A 24,524-nucleotide genomic window follows, 5' to 3' on the forward strand; every position below is an offset into this window, starting at 1 on the left:
AGGCCAAATTCTGCAGCAGGATGGTGATCCATCGCATACTGTACTTCCATCTCCACATCAAAGTTCCTCAAGGCGAAGAAGATCAAGATGCTCCAGGATTGGCCAGCCCAGTCACCAGACATGAACATCATTGAGCATATGTGGGGTAGGATGAAAGAAGAAGCATGGAAGACGAAACCAAAGAATATTGATGAACTCTGGGAGGCATGCAAGCCTGCTTTCTTTGCTATTCCTGATGACTTCATCAATAAATTGTATGAATCCTTGCCAAACCGCATGGATGCAGTCCTTCAAGCTCATGGAAGTCATACAAGATATTAAATTTGGATCTCACAGCACCACTACTTAATTTGCTGACATATTTTTGTATTTGCAGTAAATTTGTTCAATTTCTGTATAGACGACAAAACTTTTGTCTTGCCAAAATTTGACCTTTCTGTCTTGATTAAATGATAAATCTTTTTTCAGTGAAACTAATTTATTTCATTACATTAAACATCATTTGGGAAGGTTTTAGCTTTTCATACAGTATGAGCTATTTCTAACACCAATTGATTAATTAAAAGTCAGATTAATAGCAGGTGTTTCTACAAAACAGATAAGCGGCAAGACTTTTGTCAGGGACTGTATAACCAACACACAGAAAATGAACGATGTGTTCAAGCAATGTGTTCCAGTGTAGTTATTTTAAAATGAATATCATCTTCTAACAGTTTCAGATAGAAATAAGATTTACTTTTTCACATGAAAACACAATTAAATTTCATTTAAAAAAATCCTATTTTGTGATTTAAATCTTGATTGCATGTAAAACTTTTTGACTTTCACTTAAATACACTTTTAGTTGAATGCCTCCACTTTTATTGAGTCTCTCTATATGTACATTAACTCTACTTCTCTACTACATAATTATCAATTCTTCTTACTGGTTGTTTGGTAACATTCCTCTCTCTCTAGTGATTCAGTTAATGCAGCTATTTGACACACGGCAATAAAGTTAAAGTTAGAAATAGCACTAGGATTTTGTTAGTCACTAGAGAATGGTACTCTGATTCGCAGCATAGCTAGCAGGGAATATAGAGTGTAGACACAAAGGACTGCAGTAAGTGCCTCATATTTATGGAAAAATATGAATATGTTCTCTAGACAAAATTGGTCTCTTTATCCTAATTTTTTTTTCCCTCAGTTAAGAGTTAAAAAGAACCTCTGGCACAAACAGCTTTCAAGTTAAGCTTTAATTCAGGTCATAATTTATGAGACTGTCATCCATTATGTCAGCTGTGTGTGTCTTACTTTATTGAGAGCTTATCAGCTGCTGTTTTGCTCAGTTTGGATGATGCCTCATAACGTTTCTTCCTACCAAATCCACTGAGGGAAAAAAAAAACTTGTGAGATAACCAGTAATGGCTAGCGGGTATCTGTAGATTTCAGACAGCTTCCACACACTACTAAACATGCGCCTCTCTGTCAAATGTCTGCTCTCTGAACACAACCATTTATTATAATCAAATACTCACACTCGCACACACACACACTCACACATACACACAAAGAATATCATTATTCAGTGTATTTCTTTCAACCTAATCTACATCCACTGTGTCTGTAATGTTTCTGCATTTACAAATAACTGTTTCCTTTTTCCTTTAGTGTACGAAAATAACAATTTGCTAAACTTATTTTCCTCAGACTCAGAAACAAATGAAGGCAAAACTGTGTTTTAATTATTGTTAGAAGACATGAATATATAAACGTTATGTAAATATAGATGAATATAAATGTAAAAATGAAAACTGAGACTAAGACAAATTGTTCTCCGTGCTGTTTCATCCACTTGGGCACATACAGTAAAAATAATTCTGCTTACGGGTTTTTTTTTTTTTAAGGTTTTGTGGTATCTAGTGTTGTACTGCTACAGATGAGGTACAGAGATTAGTTTGGAGCCTTTAAACAGTTCAGCATGATTGCTATTTCAAGAGCACACAGGGTCAAATTGGAATCTTGTACACAAGTGTTCTTGCTAATGTGTGTGCTAATCTTATAGATTACAACCACAAGCACAACAAAATCGTTTTCATGTTGTTTCAAGTAATTCATAATTGACCAACCTTGTAAATGATTTAAGTCAGACAAAAGCTAAACGACGAAGATCCAGAAAAAAGGGACAGTACTCACATGCTGTATTTCTTCAGCTGACAAAACTAAGGCTCATTTACAGTGTGACACTTCCACTAAGGAAAATGGATGTTAAACTAAATACAAATTCTGATTTATCTGATCCAGTACAGCTGAGGTCATGATACTGGGAATTAAGCCATGTGCCACTTCGTGTAGCATGAATTTGCATAAACAAGAGTCAATCACAGGATCAGAGGATGTCCATAAACTGCTATCAATCACGGAGAAGGTTCCCACATGCTTAATGGAAATTGATTAGGAGATCTAACAGTGAGAGCAGCTGATCCTGAGACTTTTATTTCTTCCTCTTGCACCAGTCCATTTTGCATTCCTGTGTAGTTAAGCTAGGTTTAATGAGAGGAGAAGATTTATTTCTGGCAGATTTAAACTCTAGAAAATGAGACGCCTCTGGAGAAAAGATCTTAAGTAAGATTAGGAGCATTTCCTAATGCCTGTTATAGAGCTTGTATGAATCGTGGAAACGTTCTTTGTTTTTCTTCAGGTGATCAGGACTTACTTAATACCACTGGACACCTGGCTGAATTGAAATACTTATAGCAGCAGAATATTATTATTAATTTTATTATTTTCTCTCTCTCTTTTTTTATAACTGATAAGATACGTAATTGAAAAATAAGGATTTAGAATTTTTTTAGAATTCAAAAACACTTTAAATATTCAACTTATATTCTGACATAAATCATCCTATCAACTGATTCACAACATCTGGACAATGGACAAGTCTGAAAATACTGTAGACCTAATCAATATCTTAAAAAAAACTTTTTTTTGCTGCTAAAAAAACCCTAGAATTGTATTTTTTTTTTTGATTGTGACATGAATTTGTTTAGAGTGCCACGAAGATGGCCAGAAATTGTAACATAAAGCTACAGCGAGAAACAAAACATAGCCACTTGAATTTTTTCATTCTAGCCATAAAAAAATATTAATAGTAAGCATTAGAAGTAACTGTTGTCATGTTAATTAGTTGCCTCTCCAAAACTTTATAAGCCAGAAATTTTACGTTTTCATGTTTTAGTCGAATATCCCTGATCTACTAAACACCAACAATCTTAAAATGCTGAAATATTGTTTGTAGATACACTGGGTTATGACAGTGACCTGACTATTTGTGGACAGGATATTAATTCCCCTGTAAGTCCAAATGACTTTACTTTGATCTAACAGAGAGCTCTGTGAGCGTTAGTACTAATATATGAACAGCAATCAACAACTTGAATCACTTTGCCATTACATCTCTTGATACAACCCAAATGCTAATTATTTAATAATGAGAAGCCTAATTTCATCCCAAGCATCAGAACATTTTATTAGTCATAGAAACCATTCAGATGTGAAATGTCAAATATGGTGTAATGTAAAGAATACGATTTATATGATTGAACATATCAGTAAAACATCACTGAAATTATGAATGGAAATTCTTCCATAAATCCTACCTGATGCTAAGGTTAATAATACAAACTGGTGAACAATTACATTACTTAATGACTTCAGGGTTATTGATCTCAATTTTCCAACAGCAAGCCTATCAGAACCCACTGAAGCCCATATGTGCGGCATCATTAAATCGTATTAAATGATCATTTGTCTGCTATCTTTAGTCGATCTCTCAGACATTAATGAAAATTAATTACTTTACCTAGCTGGAAATGACTTTAGCCTAATTATCCTAAAGTGACACAGCCATAAATCATCTTGTATTTCTCATATCAGTGAAGTGCTAAATCTTTAACTTCTATATCTTTAAGGACAAATGAGACAAATGAGACCTCTGAATCAGAACAGCTTCTACAAATTAATAGTAATTGTCCTTCATTGGAATGTAACATTGCACATTGGCTAAATGACTGGTAAAGTCATTATATTTAGGCATGCTAGTCTCTCTATTTTGTTTTTGGAGATTATTTTATTTTTTAACTTAGAAATATTGCCAAGCTAAGAAACATCCTATCTGTATTTAATGCTGAGAAGTTAGTTCATGCATTCATGACCTCCAGACTGGACTATTGTAATGCATTACTAGGTGGTAATTTTTGACTACAGTTCAAAAATTTTTTTAAGTGTGTAAAGTGTGTAAAGTGTGTAATTTTTAACTAGACTACAGTTAGTCCAAAATGCAGCTGCCAGAGTTCTTACCAGACAAGAAAGTATATATAACCAAAACAAATCATATAATCTTATATAATCTATTATCTCTACACTGGCTACCTGTTAAGTTAGGAATTGATTACAAACTGCTGCTATTTACTTACAAATATCTCTTAATGGTTTCACTTCCACGTATCTAACTATTCTTCATTCACGCTCTATGAGATCACAAAACTTAGGAACTTGGTAATTCCCAGAATGTCAAAATCGACTAAAGATTGTAGGGCGTTTTCGTATTTAGCTTCCAAACTTTGGAATAGTCTTCCTGACAGAGTTCAGGGCTCAGACAGGTTTAAAGGCTATCTCTTTAGTCAGGTGTACACATAATACTACCCATGATCTTGTACTCTAGTACATGCACATTATCATCTAGTGCTTGCTAAGATTATGAACAGCAGCTACGCTAATTCCTCTCCACTGCTTCTCTCTTTCTACCCATCCTGAATTATCCAGAAATTGTACCAGCTCCGATTGTCTTTGGTGCCATGAAGATTTTGGACCTTCACTGAGATGAGGACAACCATGTGAGGATCCTCAGACATCTAGAGAATTACCAGCTCCAGAACTCTGAAATATTTGGACATTCTAAGAGGAGATGCCAACTACATGTTGTCTTTAAGGACAACAACCTCCTCATCAAAACAAAATTTGTCAGACTGTATATTAAATTAGCAAATATTTATAATCATACCATCCAGTGTCACCCAAATGAGGATGAGGTTCCCTTTTGAGTCTGGTTCCTCTCAAGGTTTCTTCCTTTACCATTCAAGGGAGTTTTTCCTCCCCACAGTCACCTCAGTCACCTCAGACTTGCTCATTAAGGATAACTACAAACACATTTAACACCCTTGTATGTTGTTCGGGTCTGTGAGACCCATATTCATAAACATCAATAGTTTTGAAAAACTTTGCTTCCTTGTAAATTTGTTGATTTTTTCCCACTCATAACTTGATTAAATTTGATTTTCAATTTTATTACATTTTATTAAAAACACAACAAAAAACAAGTAGCACTTTAACTAAAAAATGTGATGTAATAAAGGTAAAGCGCAAATATTAACTATATATGCTGTTTATATTGCTTGTAATTGGGATGAAGTAAACATCTGTAGAGTATTTTAACATAAAATTTTTGATTGTGTTGAATTAAAAACCTAAAAATGCAGCGGGTCCACCAGACCCACGAACACTGTCTGTGTAACAAAAATACGAACAACATACAAGGGTTAAATATATCTAATATTAATCTTGAATTTTTGTATTATATTAATCTTTATATTAACCCTTTGTTTTAAGTTTATGTTCTGTAAAGCTGCTTTCAGACTACGTCAATTGTTAAAACCGCTATGCAAATAATTTGAGTTAGAATTATAATGTTTATGATGTTTGATGTGAACATTATCTGAAGTTTTGCCTGTATTGGCATTATTTTAAGCATTGCATTGCTTTTAAATGACTGGTTCATTAGATACTTGCATGAATGTGTAGGGTGTTTCTTTTAAAAGTGGTCACTAAGTGTACATATATATCAGTGTAGAAATCAGACCTAAATGAAATATTTAGCTAAATGTGTTTATAGTTCTGAAGAATTTTACATTAGGCAAAAAATAAACTAAAAAAAATCCAGTAGAAGTAATCCTGTTGAAATATGAGACTATGCATTAGCCATAGTAAGGCTTCAAGCATTAATCTGCACATGGACTGCTCTTTTCCCACCTCAGCTTCATAAATAAATAAGGTGATGAATACACAATAACAGTTTCAAGCCAATAGGTCAGCGCCGTCATTTTTCATATAGTCGCTTGAGGCACATAAGACTATAATGAAAATCTCTAGAGACTCAGATCTCCTCTAAGAGGATTCCAGTGGCTTTAGGTCTAATGTATAACACAGCTGCAAACACCCAGGTGCAAAGGAGGTAGGAGAGTTTAATCAGAAATGTAATGAAGACTGATTCTCCAACATGGCTGTGCATGATCTGAAATTATTTTTGTCTTTTTTTTCTACCACAGGTGTGAACGAGGGAAAAAAGTGAACGTGAAAAATATACTGGAAGAATTTAGTCTTACATTCTTACCGAACAGGTGACTGCAATTAAATACAGCTAATCTGAATAATAAGCCCAAAGTAATTAACAGGAATAATGAGGCATGAAAACACATTTCATGCAGTGATGAAACCAGTGGGATGATTAGGCACCGTGCTTGTGCAGTCGCTTCCGGTCTGGCAGCTGTACGCATTCACACTGTGGCTGGTGTTGAAAATAATCAGGATTTTAAAATGCACTCTGTGCTTCCACACATAAAACAGCACATATATCATTCCTGAGTTAGCACTGTTCCTTCTTTCATAACTTCTACGTCCATGTTTTGCCATTAAAACCACCGGCGGCTTTAGCATTTTCTTCTCTTCTAACTTTTCCGTGGTGTTCTGAGAATCTTTTGTTCTTTCTTTTTGCCATTTGTTTAAACTCAAACAGACACATAAACACTTTCTCAGGTCTTAAGGGTCATGGGAAAACGTATTTATTTTTTTATTGTATTTGATTTTGGCTTCTGTTTATTACAAAATATGCCCACACTTTAACGTCAGAGAATCGTGTATGACTGCAAAGTTTAGACACATGAAAACCCCTGGGGAACGCAGACTTTTTCTATTATTTTTCCCAAAGACTATTGATTTATTCAACAGCACGCTGAAATCACTGCAAATGAAAAGATCCAATTAATGGCTAGAGTCTGATTAAATAATAATGATACACAACATACAGTTTATCAGTATCATTCATTTTATTATTTTTATATTTTTAGAATTTTAGATTTGATTTCATTTGCAGCTGTTCTAATGCCTATTATTCAAAGGGCTAAAGTTTGTGTGTCTATATATTACAGTCATTCTACAAATACATAGAATTCTGTGATGTTTAAAAGATACTGCTGTACATTGTGGACCAGTATATGGTCATCAATCATTATAGTGTAACAAGACTTTATTATAATTATTGCCATTTATAGGCTATAAGTAACTGAAATAAGAACAAGTCATGTCAAAACATTTCCTGGATCCAAAATTTGCCCTAGACCCCTAAGAGAAGAGAAGAGCCTTGAGATTTAAACATGTAAGAAGTTTTGTAATAAGCCAAAATTGGATTTTTCTGGGTCTGTATGAAATAAAGTTTAACCCTAGGTTTTACTCCTGATTGTAATGTTGTTTTTTAAACAATAAATGAGACGACACACGCTGGCTCTGGAACTCACATGCTTCTTTTACTTCCTAGTTCTTGTAAATGTCACCTGCTTTGTGACGTTACACTCTTACATCACGACTTATCACACTTGCATACATTACATCTCCGTTTTTTTTTAAAGAGTTTACTCAACATTAAATAATGCATCGATCAACAAAAAACATTATTCCTTAACTATATAACTAAACATTTACTCTGATGCATTTATTTCAGTAACTATTTTAGTGCATTTTAAAGTCTCTGAATCTTGTAGGAACTTTAACCTCTCTTCCAGGTCGTGTGATGATGATCGGCTTGTTCTCAGAGGATTTTTCTGGACGTGCTTGCTCCGCCACAACAGGGAAGTCTGGAGTCATTTTGCTTTCTAGGTTCTTGTTCTTTTGTCTTTAACAGATGCCTCTTTGGAACTCACATGCTTCTTTTTACTTCCTTGTCCTTGTATATGTCACATGCTTTGTGACATTACACTCTTACATCACGACGTATCACACTTGCATACATTACACTGATGACTGTGTCTAAACTGTGTTACAATGACTATGTTGTGAACCAAATGTACTGTTAAGGGCTTGAATGTTAAAAGAGCATTTTATCACTTTATAACCGAAATAAGAAATATGCGAACCCTAAATGACTGTGAGAAAATTGGGAATGCTTTTCAGAACCTCTAGATTGGACGATTGCAACTTGCTGCAGGCACAGGCAGCATCGTATAAAAGTCACTAGGGGAAGTGTTCCATTTGCATTTCCATTCCCAGCACTTAAAAGTCAACTATGACTACTCACTCTGTCACTCACTCTCTCACTGACTCTCTTACTCTCTCACTGACTCTCTTACTCTCTCACTGACTCTCTTACTCTCTCACTGACTCTCTTACTCACTCACTGACTCTCTTACTGACTCTCTTACTCACTTCCTGAATCTCTTACTCACTCACTGACTCTCTTACTCACTGACTCTCTTACTCCCTGAATCTCTCACTCACTCAGTGAATGAATAAGAGAGTCAGTGAGTGAGTGAGAGATTCAGGGAGTAAGAAAGTCAGTGAGTAAGAGAGTCAGTGAGAGAGTGAGTAGTCATAGTTGAAGGCTTGGAGATGGACTCTCTTACTCACTCACCGACTCTCTTACTTACTCACTGACTCTCTTACTCACTCACCGACTCTTTTGCTCGCTGACTCTTACTCACTGACATTCTTACTCACTCACTGACTCTTTTACTCACTGACTCTTACTCACTGACTTTCTTACTCACTCACTGACTCTTTTCCTCACTGACTCTCTTACTCACTCACTGACACTCTTACTCACTCACTGACTCTTTTACATCCTGATCAGAGTTATGGGGAATATAGAGTCTGCCCTCAGAACACTGGACCCAAGGCAGGAATACACCCTGGACATGGTATCAGTCAATTGAAAGGTGCCATGCGCACACATGCTCACCTAGGGGCAATTTATCTTAGTTCACCTACTGGCATATTTGGGGAATGTTAGAGACAACATGAGGAGAACAAGCACAGAAACCCCAGCTCCAGGTCAAACTGAGGGCCTTGGAGATGGAAGGCAATGCAACTCAACCAGCAGAAAAAAAAACATGCACAACTCACGGTGTGACATGGTTTTGGACTGTTTTTTGTAATGCTAATTTTTTTTTTAATCTATTTATAAATTCTAAATTATAGACAAGCTTCTGCAGATACTGCTAAGGACTTTTGTTTATGAACAATTGTTATTATCTACAATCTTATCTGGAAAGGGTCGGTGTGGGTGCAGGTTTTCATTCCATCCAAGCAGAAGCCACACCAGAGTCTTCTAAAAGCCAAGAACAACTGATTAAACAGGTGGAATCAGGTGTGGCTTCTGCTTGGTTGGAATGAAAACCTGCACCCACACCGGCCCTTTGTGGATAAGATTGGACATGGCTGATCTAGAGAGTGCTATTTACAAATTGGTCTAATAAAAAAATCATTTCTTAAGAAGGTATTAAGATTTCTTCTGAAATATTGAGTGCCACAGAGCTGGACTCTATGGATAGACCAGCTGGTGTCTCTTTAGCAGACTGCAGCATCCCTTGTCCATAGCAGAAAGGGAAATTCTTGCTGTATTAGTCCGGTATTATCCAAGAGACAGTGGATGGCTTTTAAAAAGTACAAAGTCATGCTTATGACATTTTAAGATATGAAGAGTTTCACTCTAGGGCATTTCGCTAATATCCTTAAGAAGTTTAGCACTTCATGAGCTCTTTGTTCAGCTGAGACAGGTCTGCTGTTAATCTCTGTGATTACTTGTAGCTTAGCAAGTTGAAGAGGTTTCTGTAATACTGCTCTTATACTCTGCAAGATTTTAAGTTCAGGTTAAACAAGGTTAAAAGTATACTTGTTTAACCTGAAATAAATTAGAAAAATATACTTGTTTAAACTGGCACAATCTTTAGATTTATAGTACATTTTTATAGTAACATATTATAGTATATATGCAGTTCTTTGGTTAATATTTAGATTCCGTTGTTCTTACAGTATATACAGCAACATACCTCAAAGTGATTTTGATCCAAAATGAAAAAATGTGAAATGAATAATGATTTTTATAACCTTATTAAAAACATTTCACTGCCTCGGTTAATAATCTTTATTCTTCACAATGTTGATGTTACGTGCAAGGACTTCTTATATACAGTAGATGTTCACGCAATAGCATGTAATTGCATTTATACTGCATTCAAAATGTAGAGAAAGAAACTCACGGTCTCCATGACACTGTAGAGCTCCCACAGTGAGCTTGGCCTCTGATCCAGCTCGATTTGTGTCCCCTACAGCCACCTGACTCACAGGTAAGTGGTCCTTATAGACCAGAAGCCCAGAGTCTTCACGCCTGTGAAGAAGAAAAAGTGCTAGATTAACGGTAACTGGTGACAAGGATTGTTTGACCCCATTCTATAATATTACAAACTCCAACCATTTTTCACCATTAAGATTTCTATACGACTGACATTATAGCTGTGCAGTTTTTGTGACATCTATAACTGTCTAAGCGTATATCTTTAGATGCTCCATTTTGTGTATCCATATTGATTTTTTAAGTGCCCCTAATTGCAGACTGACCTTTTACCGGCAGTAAGTGCAACAACAGAAAATCACAGGGAACAAATATGAATGTGTCTATTATAAGAAATCAAACAGACATTTTTTTCAGCATTAGACATGCAATGTTTCATCATAATCATTATCATCCATTAGATTCCATTAGATTCGATCTACAATCTAAAGCTAGTCTTTATAAGTAGCGTTGTTACCGTGTGTATGAATTAATAACATGGCACCTTTTAGTCTTAATCTGAAGTTTTGAGACCATTTTTGGTCAAATTCATTCATTCATTCATTCATCTTCTACCGCTTATCCGAACTACCTCGGGTCACGGGGAGCCTGTGCCTATCTCAGGCGTCATTGGGCATCAAGGCAGGATACACCCTGGACGGCGTGCCAACCCATCGCAGGGCACACACACTCTCATTCACTCACACAATCACACACTACGGACAATTTTCCAGAGATGCCAATCAACCTACCATGCACGTCTTTGGACCGGGGGAGGAAACCGGAGTACCCGGAGGAAACCCCCGAGGCACGGGGAGAACACGCAAACTCCACACACACAAGGTGGAGGCGGATCGAACCCCGACCCTGGAGGTGTGAGGCGAACCTGCTAACCACTAAGCCACCGTGCCCCCTTTGGTCAAATTGTGTCCCAGAAATCAGAACCAGGGTCTGCATAGTACAGACAGCTGATCTCCTAGATGGGCCAGAAATAAAATAAAAAAAAATATCTTTCTTTTCCCCCCTCTCTTTTATTGTAGGTTAAACTGTTATGCTTAGAATTAAAAGCTATTCTGCTAACCTTTGCCTATTAGGGTGATGGGGTGTTACACCATTAGAAATACATTACTTTAAACAAAGCAAAGTGGTGTAATTGGGCCATTAGTGACCTCTAGCTCACCTGATGAGACCAGGAAACATGAACAAGAAATAATAAGGACTACAGACCATGAAAGGAGAAAGGTGACAATGACTAAAAGTCTATAAAATATGTGACTTATATACCTGTGACAAATAGACAATGGGATACAGGAGCTTATGGTCATATAATGCATGGTGCACCGGAGAAAGTAATTAACCCCATAGTGCATAATAATAGTTTCAGTTCTGACTCTCAGCCTCTGTGACACCAAAACCAACAATACTGAGGATAAAAAGTGCACATTAATGCAGCACAGCTGTAAACAACACTCCATTAGTTCATTACTTTTCTTCCTACTAAACACTCACAAAAATATTTTAAAAATCTAGGACTCTAGATGCACAATATATCAACCATTGAGGTAGATGGGCTACAACAGCAGCAGACCACATCAAGTTCCATTCTTATCAGCCAAGAACAAGAATCTGATGCTATCATGGGTACATACTCAATACAACTGGACAGATGAACACTGGAAAAAGACCAGGTGGCCAGTTTGGATGAGTTTGTACCCATGACGACCTCAGATTCTTGTTCTTGGCTGACACGAGTGGAACCTGATGTGATCGTCTCCTGTTGTAGCCGATCCACCTCAAGGTCTGATGTTTTGCAAACTCTGAAATACATTTTTGGATATAAAGAGTGCTTACATGAGTTATTATATCATATACAGATTAATGACCTCTCTTATTCAGGTGCTTCGACCCACAGAACTGTCACTCACTCAATATTTTTGTGTACACTGTAGAGACTGTTGTGTGTAAAAACCCTAGATCAGCAGTTTCTGAAATACTCAAACCATCCCATCTGGCAACATCCATGCCACTATCAAAGTCACAGAGATCAAACTTCATCACGATGTTTGATGTGAACAAGCGGCCACAAGATTGGTGCAAATATAGTGAATATTGAGTGTATACGGTATATTTGCAATTACAGTGGAAAGGCATAAGGTGTTTTTCTTGTCAACACTGCTCAAACACATTTATAAAGGTTGAGTCCTCACATAGAGAATGCCTTTGCGTTCTGAATAGTGGCTATGACTTTAGATCTAAGGCTTGACATTTTAGCAGGTAGGTACAGTATTCTACAACCTGGTGGGGGTAAACCACATGGCATCCTTTCTCAGATTGGACTTTCTTTCTCAGTGGTTTGGTCCACTGATCAATTGTTTAATTCAGCATAACTTGATTTCCTTGATAGCATCATGTAGCCACTATGTTAGACAGAGCCACCTGATGCTTCCTCTTCCATGTGGGGAGGATCTGTTCCACTGGAGGAAATACTGTACGTACAAGTGTGTTTCCAATTCCATTCCTTTTCCACCACTTGGGCCACGCTTGCTCCCAGAATGTAAGCGACAACAGGAGATGGCTGCTCAGTGTCATAAGGGAGTGACAAACAATCCCAAAAAATTCTCTCAACAAAAATACCGTATATGTTTCCAAACTCCAGATAGTTTATGTGGCGTTTCCTTTGCATTGGGGACCACTTTGTCTGTAGTGTTTGCCCCATGCTATGAGGTGTCCTTTATCACTACTTTGCAAAATTGAAAATTTCCTTTTGGAGTAGAAAGCAAAAAATGCTGCATTCATGGTTAGTTTAACACAGAGATGATGCAATGCATCAAGTTTATGTGATGCCTAAAATACCGGCATTAGTCCAGGACTAAAAGGAATATAGTTATCATTAATGCTATTAATGCCATTTAACCCACTAACTGCAGAAATGCATTCGACTCTCTGATCTGACAGATAACATGACTGAATTGAGGGCAATACTGAAACCCAGAAATGACAGGTTCTGAGTAAAGGGCAGTCAGGGCAGAGTCTGGGACAACGCTGTCATTTCAAGTTTCAACTGCAAATTTTGGGACCTTAATCCTCTCTGCTCCAGATGCGCTACATCATGGGCGACCCTGTGCTCTGACCCCAACCTCCAAAGTTGAGATATGCGAAAAAAGAATTCCACTGGCCTGAAATGTATAGGCTTCCAAAAGGAAAATTTTCATACAGATTTCTGCTGTATTGCAAAACAGTGCAAAAGAAGACAACAAAAAGATGCATGTCTTCATCTTGTGCTCATCTATGTAGTGCACGTATTAAAAAAATGTCATACAAGCCATTCTCTTATCTTCAACGGTTATTTGGTTGAACAGACTTACCTTATAAACGTACTGTAGCAATATCTCCCTTAATTCCAGCTTCTCCGAATAAACTGCTAATTTGAAACCTGCCTATTTGAAACCTAACCTTGTGTAGGGATGCACAAGTGCAGCACTTGTGCGAGAACAATGTCTTGATCCTGGCAGATCATGTATTTATTCAATACATTCCTTTTTTCTGTTTTCTATTTTATTGGTTTGACATAATTGCAATAGAGGCCAGAAAAATGCTTGCTCACATCTGACCTGTGGGTCACAATTTGATGGTCCCAGCAAAATACACATTACACGAGCAGCTCAATTTCAACAATACAAACAGGGTCCTGAGTAAACAAAAGCATGCATGCCACAGCCATCCATCTGATGAAAATTGGCTGAATCCCCATCTTATAGGATTCCTTTATTCCTGTAACTGCTAAAATACAACAATTACAACATCAAATATCATCATCATATACATCTACATCGTATACATCTATAGACAGATAAATAGATAAACAAAAAAACTAATATATATATTATATAAATATATAATAGTTAGATAAATATATAATATATATATATATATATATATCTGGAAATGTAATCAGACAAATATTCGACCATAAATTACATTTCCAGCACCCCCAATATACAATGGCTTCTCTTGTTCCTGGCCTCATGTCACGATACCTGATTATTTGAAGCACTATGAGATATGTTAAAAAGCGAATTTACTCACCACTGTTTGTGATCAGCATCACAGTTGCAGTGGTATTTGGGGTCTGTGCAATTGCGTTCAATTCCACAGGCACATTTCTTAATTCCTGGTGCAGATCCACCCCAGTAGAAGTGCTTTTCGTTACCTTTGCCAACCCACCATGTGTACGCACTGCCCTCTGTAAAAGAAAAAAAAAAAAACACACACACTTAAATCTCAACCACATCTGGTAAATTAGATGAGATATGAATGTAAGTAAATGACAACTTTGTGATTCTGCATTAAACAAATCACTAACTAAACAGAATTTACAGTGACATTTCAAGGAAGGTCACAGACTGATAATATGAGATGGACTTAAGATTATTCTTCTTTTCAAAAGCAACAAATGATTAAAATTCCTTGCAGTGGATTCAGTCTTCTTGTCCCTGCTAAATAGATTCAAGCTTGAATCTGAAGTTAAAAAGTGAGCTGTTCTCATGAGTGGTCTGCTTTGTCATTAGAAAACTGTGTTTAATTCCAAATGATGCCACAACCAAGGGAACAAATTTGTCCATGCTGTCTGGGTGGGATAGCGGAGTCATTATCATGCCAAATACCGAGCCAATTGTGGGTGTCTGTGAGCAAATGTATGCAGAAGGATGTAACACAGTTTCACAGTGTTTTGTACGATGGCCGAGAAGTGCAAAACAAATGAACAAATCCGAAAACAAATTAACAAATCCGAAAACACATTAACAAATCCCAAAACAAATGAACAAATCCGAAAACACATTAACAAGTCAGACAACCCGGAAGAGGTTGGTATAGTTTGTGAATGGAAACTTACCATCATCGGACGAGACACCTTTCATTCACCTGTATATCTTTAATGACAGTCGTCTTGTCCAATGATCGGTAAGTTTCCATTCACAAACTATACCTACCGCTTCTGGGTTGTCTGAGTCGGTGCACGAAACACATTAACAAATCCGAAAACACATTAACAAATCCGAAAACACATTAACAAATCCGAAAACACATTAACAAATCAGAAAACACATTAACAAATCAGAAAACACATTAACAAATCCGAAAACACATTAACAAATCCGAAAACACATTAACAAATCAGAAAACACATTAACAAATCCGAAAACACATTAACAAATCCGAAAACACATTAACAAATCAGAAAACACATTAACAAATCCGAAAACACATTAACAAATCAGAAAACACAACGACATTTCAGACAACCCGGAAGCGGTTGGTATAGTTTGTGATTGGACAAGACACCTGTCACTCAAGGTATACATGAAGTTCAACAGTCTGCTGCAGGGAACAGTTGGAATGGATTACTGTGGATTAATTCTGTTATTTTCTTATATTTAAACGGAGAACTTTACACATTACACATAAGATTCCATACCTGCATATCTTGAGTGACAGGTGTCTTGTCCAATGATCGGTAAGTTTCCATTCAAAAACGATACACTACTGTTTCCGGGTTGTCTGACTTGTCCTTGTGTTTTCGTATTTGTTAATGTGTTTTCGTATTTGTTAATGTGTTTTCGGATTTGTTAATGTGTTTTCGGATTTGTTCATTTGTTTTCGGATTTGTTAATGTGTTTTCGGATTTGTTAATGTGTTTTCGGATTTGTTCATTTGTTTTCGGATTTGTTAATGTGTTTTGCACTTCTCGGCCACCGTAGTTTTGTGACTCAACATGAGCATTAGTTCAAAAACATATGGTTGGCTGACTTTTCAGAGGAAGCACACATTTGCCTTCACCGTCCCTGGTTGGTAGCTGATGTATGATAGGAGTTGTTCAGGTTCGACTGACCAAATAGCCTGATTTACAGAGCATTAACTTACACTGCTCTCCTGATTGCACAGTCTTTTCAGTTTTAGAGACAGATAATGCAGCACATGGAGGACCAGTGACCTTTAATTCTACCACAGATAATATGGATCCATTCTGCATTTATTACAGGCACATTAATACTAGATTTATCAGACCAGGTGATAAAGAGAGCAAACATGTTCTACAGACCGCTCAAAGCCTTTAGATATAAAGACTGAACAAATAAGAAGGACTGTCCTCTGTTTTTAAGAAGAAAAATTATTCTTATTCTTATTCTTATTCTTATTCTTATTATTATAGAGGCCAGAAAAAAGCTTTCTCACATCTGACCTGTGGGCCACAATTTGATGGTCCCAGCAAAATGCACATTACATGAGAAGCTCAATTTCAACAATACTGTACAAACAGGGTTATGAGTAAACAAAAGCATTCATCCTTTCATCAGGAGTTTGTGACTTTGAATCCTGATGACACCACATCCATCCAATTGATCAAAATTGAAAGAATTCTCATCTTATGATTCCTTTATTCCTGCAACTGCTAAAACACAACAATAACCACATCTACTACTACTGCTAGTCATCATCATCATCATCATCATCATCTACATAGATAGATAGATAGATAGATATTATTATATATCTATTTTTTTTATAATTATTATTATTTTTTGTAATTATTTAACTTTTTTTATATAATGTTCATTTAAAATAAATCTGACCTTCAGCTGTTTAAGGTTTGATAATCCATGATGTCTTACCATGATCTCTTATACTAGACTTTTAATTGAAAAACATGCAAAAGTATATAAACATGGCAATTTACACTTCTTCTTCTTCTTCTTTCGCCTTTTCCCTTCAGGGGTCGCCACAGCGAATCATCTCTCTCCACCTAACCCTATCTTCTGCATCCTCAACACTTGCACCCACTAGCTTCAAATCCTCATTAATTACATCCATATACCTCCTCTTTGGCCTTCCTCTTTGCCTCCTGCCTGGCAGCTCCATGTCCAACATTCTCCTACCAATATACTCACTCTCCCTCCTTGGAACATGTCCAAACCATCTTAATCTCGCCTCCCTAACTTTGTCCCCCAAACGTCCAACGTGGGCTGTCCCTCTGATGTACTCGTTCCTAATCCTGTCCAATCTTGTCACACCCAAAGAGAACCTCAACATCTTCAGTTCGGCTACCTCTAGCTCAGACTCCTGTCTCTTCTTCAGTGTCACTGTCCCTAAACCATACAGCATGGCCGGTCTCACCACTGTCCTGTACACCTTCCCCTTGATTCTTGCTGATAATTTCCTATCACACAGAACTCCTGACACCTTTCTCCACCCACTCCAACCTGCCTGCACTCGCTTCTTTACTTCTTTCCCACTCTCTCCATTACTCTGGACTGTTGACCCCAAGTACTTAAACTCCTGTACCTTCTTCACCTCTTCACCCTGTAACCTTACTGTTCCACTTCCCTCCCTTTCATTCACACACATGTACTCAGTCTTACTACGACTGACTTTCATTCCTCTTCTCTCCAGCGCAAACCTCCACCTCTTCAGGTTTTCCTCCACCTGCTCCCTGCTCTCACTACAGATCACAATGTCAGCTGCAAACATCATCGTCCAAGGAGACTCCTGTCTGACCTCCTCTGACAACTGGTCCATCACTATAGCAAACAGGAAGGGGCTCAGAGCCGATCCCTGATGCAGTCCCACCTCTACTGTGAACTCCTCTGTCTGACCTACAGCACACCTCACCACTGTCCTGCTCCTCTCATACATGTCCTGCACCACTCTGACATACTTCTCTGCTACTCCTGACTTCCTCATACAGTACCATAGCTCTTCTCTTGGCACCCTGTCATACGCTTTCTCTAAGTCTACAAACACACAGTGCAACTCCCTCTGACCATCCCTATACTTCTCCATCAACATTCTCAGAGCAAAAATTGCATCTGTTGTGCTCTTTCTTGGCATGAAGCCATACTGCTGCTCACAGATTTCCACCACCTTCCTTAACCTAGCTTCCACTACTCTTTCCCACAACTTCATTGTATGGCTCATCAACTTTATCCCCCTATAGTTGCTGCAACTCTGCACGTCACCCTTATTCTTAAAGATCGGCACTAACACACTCCTTCTCCATTCCTCAGGCATCCTCTCACTTTCTAATACCCTGTTGAACAAACTAGTTAAAAATTCCACTGCTGCCTCTCCTAGACACTTCCAGACCTCTACCGGGATGTCGTCAGGACCAACTGCCTTTCCACTTTTCATCCTCTTCAAAGCCTTCCTGACTTCATCCTTTCTAATCTTATCTACTTCCTGTTCCACAGAGTTCACCCCTTCTACTCTTTTTTCCCTCTGATTTTCCTCATTCATCAGCTCCTCAAAGTATTCCTTCCATCTCCTCTGTACACTCTCCTCACTTGTGAGCACCCTTCCATCTCTATCCTTAATAATTCTAACTTGCTGCACATCCTTCCCATCTCGATCCCTCTGTCTAGCTAACCTGTACAAGTCCTTCTCTCCTTCTCTAGTGTCTAACCTAGTGTACAACTCGTCATATGCCATCTGCTTGGCCTTAGACACCTCCCTCTTCACTCTGCGCTGTAACTCCTTGTATTCCTGTCTATTCTCTTCAGTCCTGTCCATATCCCACTTCTTCTTGGCTAATCTCTTCCTCTGGATACTATCCTGAACTTCCTCATTCCACCACCAAGTCTCCTTATCTTCTTTCCTCCTTCCAGATGACACACCCAGCACCTTTCTCCCTGTCCTCCTGATCACTTCTGCTGTAGTTTCCCAGTCATCCGGCAGCACTACCTGACCACCCAGAGCCTGCCTCAACTTCTGTCTAAATTCCTCACAACATTCCTCCTTTTTCAGCTTCCACCACTTAGTTTTCTTCTCTATCTTTGACCTCTTCCTCTTACAGACCATCAGAGTCATCCTACACACCACCATCCTATGCTGTCTGGCTACACTCTCTCCCACTACCACTTTACAGTCACTAATCTCTTTCAGATTGCCTCTTCTACATAGGATGTAGTCTACCTGTGTTCTCCTACCTCCACTCTTGTAAGTCACTCTATGTTCTTCCCTCTTCTGAAAATAAGTGTTAACCACAGCCATGTCCATCCTCTTAGCAAAGTCTACTACCATCTGTCCTTCAAGGTTCCTTTCCTTAACTCCAAACTTGCCCATCACCTCCTCATCACCTGTGTTCCCCTCACCAACATGTCCATTAAAATCCGCTCCTATCACCACTCTCTCACCCTTGGGAATACTCTCAATCACCTCATCGAATTCACACCAGAATCTCTCTTTCTCCTCTAACTCACAACCTACCTGCGGGGCATAACCACTAACAACATTCAACATCACCCCTTCGATCTCTAACTTCAGACTCATCACCCTGTCTGACACTCTCTTCACCTCCAGAACATTCCTCACAAACTCCTCCTTCAGGACCACACCTACCCCATTTCTCTTGATCTGAAGCTCAATCCTGATGCTGTCCTGTAAATATTTTTCTAATCAGCAATAAATATAACAATTTCTGATCAACCCATATCAATTGTATGCTTAAAATAACATACTGGTTAAAGCCCCGCCCATTTCAAGACAAACCCCACCCACTCCGAGTACAGATACAGATAAGATAATTCATATGGTTAACAGATACAGATACAGATACAGATAATGCTGTACTCGCACATCCCTAGTAATTATACTCATCAGGTTTGAATCTGGACATTGCCAGTTTAAGGGGTTAAGAGCACAAAGTTAATTTTCTTGAAATAAAAGTTAATAGACCACTGAATAATTAGTTCTATAACACAGTCTGAATGAATAGTATGATGAAGAATCTGCTTTTAATTTAATTTCCCTACAACTAAATGCAAACAACACCTTGTCTAAACTTCAATCCCGCACAGCCATCCTTAGTCGTATTAACTTTAGGGCTTCTGGCTTGCTTTTAAATGTCACATACTTTCTCTGACCTCCACAGATCCTGATCCACCCAATGAACCATTGCATGGGTTGTGATAATCACTCCAGGCCATTCAATGCATTCCACATTTATAAAGCCACATTTCCCTTAATTGAAACAATTCCACGCTTGAAAATGAGAATTAACTGTCTAGTGTTAATTGTCTTTCCCACTAAAAAGGACACAGCAGATTTGCTCTTGTCTGTTTTGTATTCTATGGTCACTGAATTGTGTCCCAGTATATTTCACGACACAGTCATTGTTCTTCAGACTCACTCCCACTCTAAGCTGAAGGGCATCATACAGTACACAAATAACAGGATGAACTGTTACTGCAGGCCATCAGAATCTGAGTGCCTGGCAGAAAATATGGAAATATGAAATATGAGAAAGAAAAAGAACGATGCTACAGTATGTCTGTCTGTTCTGCCTGTCAACAGAACAAGCCTCTAAAAGCCGTGGAAATTCAGAGCAATAGTGAGCTACTGGTAAACACAGAACAAACAGGAAGTTGTAAATATGAAGAAGGGATAAAAGACAGAGTGATAGATAGGGTTGGTGATTATAAAGAATCAGACATGCTGACTAAGCAGTTCTAAAAAAAAGAAAAAGAAAGAAAGAAAGAAAGAAAGAAAGAAAGGTGTGAAAGGTAATCACCCTACGGCATTGATGACAGACTCAGAGCGAGTGTGTGAACTTTTGCTGAAAAGAAAAAAGTCATTTTTTCCTTTTTTCATCTTTTCCTTAATTTTTCCCTCAGTGATTAATTTTAAAGCATATTACTGTAACAACCGGGTGGTTGGAAGGAGACAGACCCGTAGGCACGATAGCTTCAAATGAAAGGGGGTTTAATAAATGATGAAGACAGGTACAAAAACATGACGAGAACTGAAATAAAACAGATGACGACACTTAACATGGACTAGACACCACACCGGGTATAATTAAACTAATGATTCCGCGCCGCATTCAGCGACGCGGCTTACTTAAATACAATGAAGATAATGACAACATTAGGAACAGGTGATGAAACAGGGAGGAGCAGACGAAGGCGGGGCAGACACGTGACAACAACAATAGCACATGGCCAAAAGTCCGGGCTGAATCATGACAATTACTCAGGACTTCCCTCTAAATTATTAAGTAACTACAGTGCAACTAATGCACTTTATTAACACTATTCATGTTCTTTCTGATGATGCAAGAAGTAGTCAGCAGATTTGACATTAGGCATATGACTATTCTTAAAGTCAAAATGTCCAGAAATATTATATTTTATTTTATTATTATTTTTTAATAAAATAAAATAGACTTTTATAAATTTAAATGTATTTTGCTGATTTTGTTTGAAAAGGCAAAACATCCAAAATCCTTATTATCACTTATGATTATTAACAAAACAAGTCTTTTAGGTTGTTTTTCGGCTGATTGGAAATTAAACAAACTTTTTGAAATATTATCATAAAGAAGATTAATTAATTAAAAATGCTTTAATGCCCTACTTCAGTCCCCTGGTGGTCTGGAAGCTGGATCATAACCGAAGCTTGAATTTGATTCCCAAGCAGGGAACTAACCCAGCCACTGATGGGTTAACTATTAGTGCTGGTCCCAAGCCTAGATAAAATGGGAGTGTTGCGTCAGAAAGGGTATATGGTGTAAAACCAAATCCAATACGTGGACCCGATGATCCACTGTGCCAAGCCTGAACAGGGTAGCAGCTGAAGGACAACAACACCATTCATTCATTAAATGATCATTCATTTAATTTAATTTAGTTTATTAAGGTGAATCCAATAATCATTTTCATAATCCATAATCCAAACAGTAATATTTGTAGATTGTTTGTCTGGTCTTGAGGGGTAAATTGTAAATTTGGTTATTTTAGATATTTAGTTCATGAGTGATCAAAGAGGAAACAGTGAATACTAATATAAAAACAACTACAGTCATTTATATCAACAACATCGTAAAAAATAATCAATTTATTCAGTACACTCATCAGAAAAATAATTTTTTACAAAAGTTTGTTGTCCATCTTCGCATTGAAATAGCAAATGAAAACAGTGCAGTAACTTCAGAACTTGTACATTATAACATTTGTTTATATTTGTTTAAATTTCACAACCACAAACTCAATATCTATATGTATCTCAATATCTATATGTAGCCAATATCTATAGGCTACATACACACTTCAAACCTTTCCAGATCACTTCAAAGCACAATGTTGATGCTTCTGGCATGCTTCACAATTTATACAGGTTTATCTGAGGCCAGAACTCAACCATGGCACTTGGGCATGGATCAAAATAACCAGTGTTGTGAGGTGGTTTTGGTTCACTTCCAAGTAAACACTAGCAATGTTTGCTTGCAGCGAGAAAGTGATTTAATCCTAAACTGACCCAACTACAGCAGGTGAACTAATCATAATGTGTATTAAGGGTGGCAGAAATACACCAAACAAAAAAAAAAGAAATAAAAAAGAAATAGAAGAAAAAAATATGCTAGATGTGATGCACAAAATATTTAAAGATAGTTATTTATATTATTATGTAATCATTTATTTAGCATTGATTCCATGTTATATTCCACTGCTGTACTTATGACCAATATGTGAAAAGTTTTCTGAGTTTTCATTTAAGCTGTACATTCCTCTGCCAATGATTTCTGCCTTTTGGTTCATTAAATGACGTGCCGTACTCTGGATCTGAGTCAAAAAATGACTAATAGGTGTGAAAGTGCCCTAAGTGTTTCTGAACAATTTGAAATTTTAATGAAATGAGGCGGCACCAGACACATCATCCACATGAGTTTTTTCTACGTTCATCAACTTATTACAGCCAAACATCAGATGATTCAAAAGAGAGTCTCTTATAACATTCTGAGAACCTCAAGACAGCTTAAGTGTGCTTTAAAGGAGTGAGGAAAAGAGCGAGGCAAAGAGCATGCGGGAAGCCGCAGATCACAAGTGAAATAGAGTAAGTGACTGAAGGAAATATTAAGGCCATTTTTTGCTAAAACTTCCTTTCATTTAGACTCTGACTGCTGCATGTCCTTTGGCCAAAAATTGACCCTGCCGCAGGGCCTTGAGTTCATATTAAATCTTTCAGTTCATATTAACCACAAATGGTTTATTCATGTAGTTGAAATACAAAGAAGGATAAATAAAGACAAAGGAAGATAATAATGGTATATTTCATTGTAAATGTTTTAAATATTGCCGGCTTGGTGATTTTGTTAACCTATTTGTCTCACACCTCCGGTGTTTGATGCTTGCTTCTGCCCTGTGTACGTGTGTGGGATTTGCTTGTTCTCCTTGTGCTTCAGTGGTTTCCTTCTCCCGTCCAAAGACATGCGTTGTAGACTGATTTGGAAACTATCTCTAAATTGTCTGTGTGTTTGTGCCCTGTGGTTATCTGGCTCCCAATCCAGTGTGTCCCATTGGATAGACTTCTGGATTCTCGTGACCCTGTGCAGGATAAGCACTACACAAAATGTGTGTATAGATGTTTTCAATGTGTTTATAAGTGACGTTACATATGCCTAAGTATGGTGACCCATTCTCAGAATTTGTTCTCTGTGTTAACCCATCCAAAGTGCACACACACAGCAGTAAACACACACACCGTGAACACACACCCGGAGCAGTGGGCAGCCATTTATGTATTCATATATTTATAGGAGCAGATGGGGGGTTCGGTGCCTTGCTCATGGGCACCTCAGTCGTGGCCGGCCTGAAACTCGAACCCCCAACCTTAGGGTTAGGAGTCAGACTCTCTAACCAATAGGCCACGACTTCCCCCTTATTATGCTGAATGTTCTAAAGAGAGGCAGAGAACTAATGTTGTCAAAAGTCAGCAGATTTGACATAGGACATAGGATTATTATTCCCTTTAAACTCATAATATATATATATATATATATATATATATATATATATATATATATATATATATATATATATATCAAAATGCATTTCCCACTCCTGTGAAGACAGAGAACATACTTCAACTAAACAACTAAAAAAAGGTCCTTTCATTAATGTTCCTGACTTTGGTTAGAAAAAAATGTCTAAACATAAAAAATCTTTAGTAATATCACTTATGGTAATGGTGAAAAGTCGCTATTAACTTTCAATTATCCAAACCAAAAATAAGTTTCTGAACTATTAGAGTAAAGAAGAATGAATTAAGTATTTGTTAA

At 37.5% G+C, this 24,524-nt stretch overlaps 1 protein-coding gene across 1 annotated transcript in view; it reads right to left on the minus strand.

Moving 5' to 3' along the window:
* LOC132839928 (contactin-associated protein-like 2) overlaps positions 1 to 24,524 on the minus strand; it is a 136,358-nt gene that overhangs the window by 39,546 nt on the left and 72,288 nt on the right. Inside the window, exons 14-15 of the mRNA XM_060861142.1 lie at positions 14,501 to 14,657; positions 10,344 to 10,471 (exon numbers count right to left, since the gene is read on the minus strand). Of these exons, the coding sequence (XP_060717125.1) occupies positions 10,344 to 10,471; positions 14,501 to 14,657 (285 nt within the window). The remainder of the gene's footprint in view (positions 1 to 10,343; positions 10,472 to 14,500; positions 14,658 to 24,524) is intronic.

This window comes from Tachysurus vachellii, chromosome 25 (assembly GCF_030014155.1).
Source record: "Tachysurus vachellii isolate PV-2020 chromosome 25, HZAU_Pvac_v1, whole genome shotgun sequence".
Classification (NCBI taxonomy): Eukaryota; Metazoa; Chordata; class Actinopteri; order Siluriformes; family Bagridae; genus Tachysurus; species Tachysurus vachellii.